Below are 6,044 nucleotides of genomic sequence, written 5' to 3' on the forward strand. Positions count from 1 at the left end.
TTTATAGGAAAAAGCAGAACTGAGGAGAAACTGAAAACAAAAGTAAAACTACAACAAGCTTCATGGATCACTGCGTGATTCGGTTAATGTTCAATCTTTTGTTTTGGAGTTATGTCTAAGTTTTATCCTTCCACCTGGGACAAACTCCCTCATTCCTGTTGCTTGTATCACTTTAATTTAAGAAAATTCATTAAAAGAATACCATAAATAGCATATTTGATCCTTTACTTTATGAATAAAACACATGGATTGTGTGTTCTGTGTCTTTGTATGGAGCATTGTTTCTGACAGACACAAAACTCCTGCCTTTATAGAGGTGGTGATAATTAATTAATCAACTGTGTTCAATTAAAAATTAACCCCTGCTTCTCAGCAATAGATGAATAATTATGGTGTACCTTTTAGACTTTGTGAATTGTTATTCCCTTCCTCTCCCATACTTATGGGAAACAGCAGCACTGTGGAGAAGCTGCAAACAAAAGTGAAACTACAAGCTTCATGGATCACTGCATGACTTGGTTAAACCTTTTGTTTTGGAGTTATGTCTCAGCTTTATCCTTCTACCTGAGACAAACTGCCTCCTTCTTGTTGCTTGCATTACTCTAATTTCAGAAAATTTGCGTAATTTTCCAGTGTGAACGTCAAACGACCTGAAAGTGTTCCGCATGCGCACTAAAGGGCGCAATAACGTCAAACGTTGTTTGTTTTCAATATGTTTATTAAAAACATACACATTTGATCCTTTATCTCATGACTAAAGCACTTGAATTTTGTGTCCACTTTCTTTGTATGGAGCATTGTTTATGGTAGACCCAAAACTTCTGCATTTATTAAGGTGGTGATGATAAATTACTCAAACGTGTTTGATTAGAAATCTCCCTCCAGCTCTCAACAAGGTTGGACGAGTATTAAATAGATGAGTATTTATAAAGGTGTATGTTTTACCCTTTGAACTTAATGATTAATAAATTAGTTTTTCAATAACACAAAACACATTAGAATAAAAGTGCACCATGACAACAGAAGTGTACAAATATATTTTTAGTAGAAAATTACATAAACATGAAAATACAAACATCATAAAAAGGTGGTTTTAGCCAAGGAAGCCGACTTTCTGTCTCTTATTGCCCAGACTCTCCTCCTGCTGCAGCAGCTTCATGAGAGGAGGGTGGAGAGCTTTTCCTACTCGTTTTCCTGCCTGCAGAGAGAAATGAAACAATGCAAGGCGTGACTGGCTCAAACTTGGTTTCCAAAAATACCTGAACGCATATAAAATGAAAGCTTGTTCTTACAACGCTTTCTTATCTTTGAGTAAAATGACTTGATATACAGAATGCCAAGAGAAACAATCTAAAGTCTTTAAAACTTTAAGAGGTAACACTTTATTTGAAGAGAAAGGAGTCTTCATGAATGTTTATAACTGCTGTCATGAAATGCCATTTGGTAAATAATTACCCTTTTATTGCAAAGTTGCTTTAGAAGTCAATTCAAAGTGTCAACTTTATAATAAAAGTGTGATTATTTATGACACTTCATAACAACAGTCAATCACATTCCTGACAGGTGTTACATCATATTAATGACATTGTCATGTCAGTCTTACCCTGTCAGATTATAGTTTTGTGAGTTTAAAGCAGAATAAAATCGAGGAACAGGAAGTCAGAGTTGTCACCTCTATCATCTCACAGATGCTCTCTGGGTCCAGGCTGCCTCTCCCCACCTTCCTGCTGCAGGTGATTATTCCTTTGTGTGTGACGGAGATGATGAGGCTCGCCACAGAGCAGGCCTTCTCCTGCAGGGTGGCATCCACCACGTGTCTGTGGCCGATCTGCACACAAAAACCCAGCCGGCCTTAATCGTCCATGTCAAATCTAGTTTCTGTCTGAACACGTCAGCTGGGAGCTCACCTTGCATAAAGTCACTATGCAGGGAACGTTTTCCACATCAAGTCTCATGCAGTCGTACGGGTCGTCAGAGAGCTCGATCTCCTTCCCTCCTTCTTCATCGGATGAGATGTGAACTTTGGGAATTCTGTCGGTGAGGAAACCAGAACATGACTCATTTTTCCAACTTTGGTTTTTCTTAGTTCTTTGTTTGTAGAAGATATCAGTTTAGATCAAAGTTAATGGAGTAATACGAACTAAACAAACTCACTTAGTGTTGAAGAGAGCAGCTTTGATCGCTACTGAGATGGCGTCGTACAAATTCCCATCACACTGAAGAAGCTGAGGAGGGAACTCAATAATGTTAGAGTTTATCTATTTGGATCAAATGAAAGGCGTTTTAAACAGAAAACACAAAGTCAAACAGGAAATTTCATATTTTATTGTTGGGAAGGATCTGGAGTTGGTGTGTGTGTCCAAGTGTTAACAACTAGATCCAGGAGTACCAACCTCCACATGTAGAGGAATATAATTATATTAATAGTTAAAAATTATGTTTGGTTGGTTCGCACTAAGATATGTTTTAACCTAAAAGAAATGTACTGTGTCAAATGGACTGGGGGCCTTGAACTCATCAACTAATCGGACCTAGAAGTCAGGAAGGAATTCAGATTTGGAGAGATGTGGAACAGCAATCACTTAAGACAGGAAAGATGTTAGTTTTAAGCTGTTGTGCACGAACATTCTGGCACCCGACTTTTCCCCTGCTTACCTGCAAAGGAACCGGGCCGGAGCCCAAGACTTGGGAAAGAATCTCTGATAAGGAATAAACAACTTGACTAATGACTTCTGATGGAGCAGATTTGATTCCAGGAGGTCAACTCCCAATTCTCAGAACTTCCAAATACACAGCCAGTGTAACACGGAGCCAGAATTGCTACGCAAATGAAGGGGAGTAACACTGTTGGTCGAAGCTTCCCAATACACACCAGTAGAGCTGGGAGTCTATAAAAAACTGATGTCAGAAGCAGAAGTCAAGAGATTTTGGATTCCTGTAAATGTGATGTTTTGGTTCTGCAGATGTGCATTAAATCTCTTCCCGTTTTGGCTATGAGCAGAAGGAATTTGTATCATTTCTTTATATATTCCATGAGTTTAGGCACCTTTAAATTCCTCCATACACACACAGCTGAGTGCCTGTGGTTATGAGTGGGGATAATAATAGTCATTGGATCCTGAACATCATAGGAATTAAAGGTGGAAAGGCAAACTAATATTTTCCTCTCCCATCAACAAATATTTTAGCTCCATATTTGTGAAAAATGTCATCATGTTGTCACAATTTAATATGAGACAGATAATCTGAAAAGATCAAGCTGTTCTGCCTTCTCCCTGAGTTACTATTGCTGTCTGAAGAAATGCACCACTCCCAGTCAAAAACAACCAGAGTCAGGAGGAGGCTGCCTATCACGTCTGTGCTAATGAGATAGATTATCTGCCTCATACCAAATTGTCCCAACATAGTGACAGTTTCATGTTGAAGGTACTTCCTTCTTAAGCCAGGTGACCCCGGGGCCTTGAACTCACCAACACATCCACATAAAGCACCCAGCAGTGCTCTCCAGGACTTATGCAGAGGCTCTTCAGATCCAAGCTGTGCTGGCTGTTGAAGACTTTGTAGAGGGTGTTACTCAGCTCCGTCCCCAGCTCTTCACCTCCTCTGCCCTCAAACTCTGGGGTTGCATTGGCAGAGCTGATGATTGATAGAGGGAAGAACAACATGGTGGACTGGAGGCATACCAAGATATCCCATTGAGGGCTTTTATTTATTTTGTTATAGATATGACAGAGCTGAGGGTGATTCACGTTTTTGTGAAATTCTGCTCTAATCTATTGCCAAAAATGTAAGATAGCACAACACCGCCCTCTAGTGGATAGTTTTAAAACAACGCTTTCAATATTATTGTACCGCACATGAACCAGAGAAAACAGGTGATAGCGGTCAGTGCTACATTTTTAATAAATCATAATTTATGCTAGATTATAATTATATGCTCAAAAATGTTGTTTAATGTTCTTGAAATATGACATAATAATATGACAGGACCAGCAGTCACGGACTGCAGCTCTATGTGATTTTAAGACCATATTGACATTAAAATAGTCACTTAAAGGCTTGAGAACTGGCTGAAGATAAACCAGAATTGTATCAATTTTTAAATATAGCAAATACTTACTAATTTTTTTTCCTGAGTGATATTAACCCGCCCAAAAACGACCATCTTCTTTGATAAGAGCGTTTTACAGTTTTTATTTATTTCGACTTTGAATTCAGGTAAACTCACCAAAGGAAAAATATTTTGTCATTTTTATTAAGGGAAAAAAAAACATCTATTAAAATCAGAAATCAAATTCGGTATAAACACCACAACCCACCAGTCAACGAAGAACTCCAAATATCCCTCGTTTGCAATCATCGGCCTCGGTTTTCCGATCTCAGCCTTGATCCCAACCAGAACTGCAGTGTGTCCCTGAGAGGATCAATGGGAGACGATCAGAGACACATGTGGAACAAACTGACCCATAATTAGCGTTAAATTAGACTTCATGGAGCAGCTGGACCCGAAAGTGACTAAATGACTGTAGAATGAAAAATAGTGGACCAGATTTTCTTACAAACTGACATTTGGTGTAATTCACTCTAATCTAACGCTTGTGTTTTATTTGAGTTGTTTACATACAAAATGAGAAGATGAAACTTATCTTTACCAGAGTTACTTTAGCGGATCCGTCAGTGTTGGACACCACATCTGTTTCTACCTCCATGTGTCTGTAGTCCTCGCAGCCTCTTCCATCCACCCGTAAATCATCCTGATCAGCACCGCAGAAAGCGTTTAAAAACACGCATCCGCGATGGCGAACAAACTATTTACCTCTTAACACAACAGTTCACCTTCACGGTTACGAGAAGAGGTGAAATCTTACCCGTATTCCGTGTAGGATGTAAACTTTCTCAGCCTCGCTGACTTGTACTGTTGCCATATTGTTTTTTTTTACTCTTCTTCGCTGCTTTTTCCTTCTTCTTCTACAGTTTTTAACGGCAGCTGGTGTCAATCGATGTAGCACTGCTGCCATCTCTCGGATTTTACTACGCATTACATTTCCTTAAATTCTCCTGAGCCCAGTATTTTTCAAAAATGAAATTCTTTTCCCTTCATTGCTATTTAACTGAAGCAACTACATTTTCAATTTTCAGTTTCTTAATAAAACCCAGTTCTATACTCAGTTATTTTCTTTGTGACACATATTTCCTGAAACTAATAAAGCCATGTTCCATAGTTTATGTTGTATTACAGCATCTTAAGTAGAAGTGCATTCAAAGAACTATGACCAGTTCTTAACCTTTTTCCTTCCTTGTGTTTATTCCTTTAATTCTTATAACATCAACTGTATTTTGTATCCTTTATAAATCCTGCATAAAATGAAATGGTATAAATAAAGATAATTTTCGGCTCTAAATCAGCTCCGAAATCTGCTGATAGGTTTTAGAAGACATTTTCTTCAAGGAGTGGTAAAGGAAGAAGTCTGTCTCTTTCCAAAAGACAATGATTGTTATGCAAGACAATGCTCCATCAGGCGTTGAAGCTACAGTATGTAACTTTTGTAAAATAAAAATGTTTTTTTTTCCGTATTTGTTAAAACTGTCGCTTTGTTGTGACAGTATCATGGAAGACAAATAACCTGAAAAAATGAAGCTCCTCTGCCTTCCCCCAGTTCTCCCCATACTAACCGTCTAAAGCTAAACACACCGCTTGGTTAGAAACAACCAATCAGAGTCAGGAGGAGGGTCCTAGCGCTGTCAATCATGTGCTGCTCACACCCTCCCCCATGCTGCAATGCTACAGCGTCTCCCCAACACTGGATTCTGTCATGAATGCTCAGGCTAATTAGCATGGCCACTGATGAAAGCTGATAAGCAGCTTTTCTGTAATGATCAGCGCATACACGAGGTTGATTGACAGCTAAGGCTTTCCTCCTGGCTCTGATTGTTTTCTTTTGACCTGGAGTGATGCATTTTTGCTGATAGCTATTGTAGCTCAAGGAGGAGATGAAGGAGATTAATTTTTCACAGATTACCTGTCTCATAATAACTGTCACGGC

At 38.9% G+C, this 6,044-nt stretch overlaps 1 protein-coding gene across 1 annotated transcript; it reads right to left on the minus strand.

Annotated features, from left to right (window-relative positions):
* Positions 1–1,026: 1,026 nt before the first annotated feature.
* On the minus strand, positions 1,027–4,957 carry exosc7 (exosome component 7). Its single transcript, XM_032580286.1, has 8 exons — positions 4,869–4,957; positions 4,653–4,754; positions 4,320–4,414; positions 3,471–3,636; positions 2,155–2,225; positions 1,908–2,031; positions 1,673–1,828; positions 1,027–1,198 (listed from the first exon to the last, which is right to left on the minus strand). Exons 1-8 carry the CDS (start codon positions 4,923–4,925, stop codon positions 1,094–1,096), a joined length of 876 nt encoding a protein of 291 aa, XP_032436177.1. The 5' UTR covers positions 4,926–4,957; the 3' UTR covers positions 1,027–1,093.
* Positions 4,958–6,044: the final 1,087 nt, after the last annotated feature.

This window comes from Xiphophorus hellerii, chromosome 13, assembly GCF_003331165.1.
Source record: "Xiphophorus hellerii strain 12219 chromosome 13, Xiphophorus_hellerii-4.1, whole genome shotgun sequence".
Taxonomy (NCBI): Eukaryota; Metazoa; Chordata; class Actinopteri; order Cyprinodontiformes; family Poeciliidae; genus Xiphophorus; species Xiphophorus hellerii.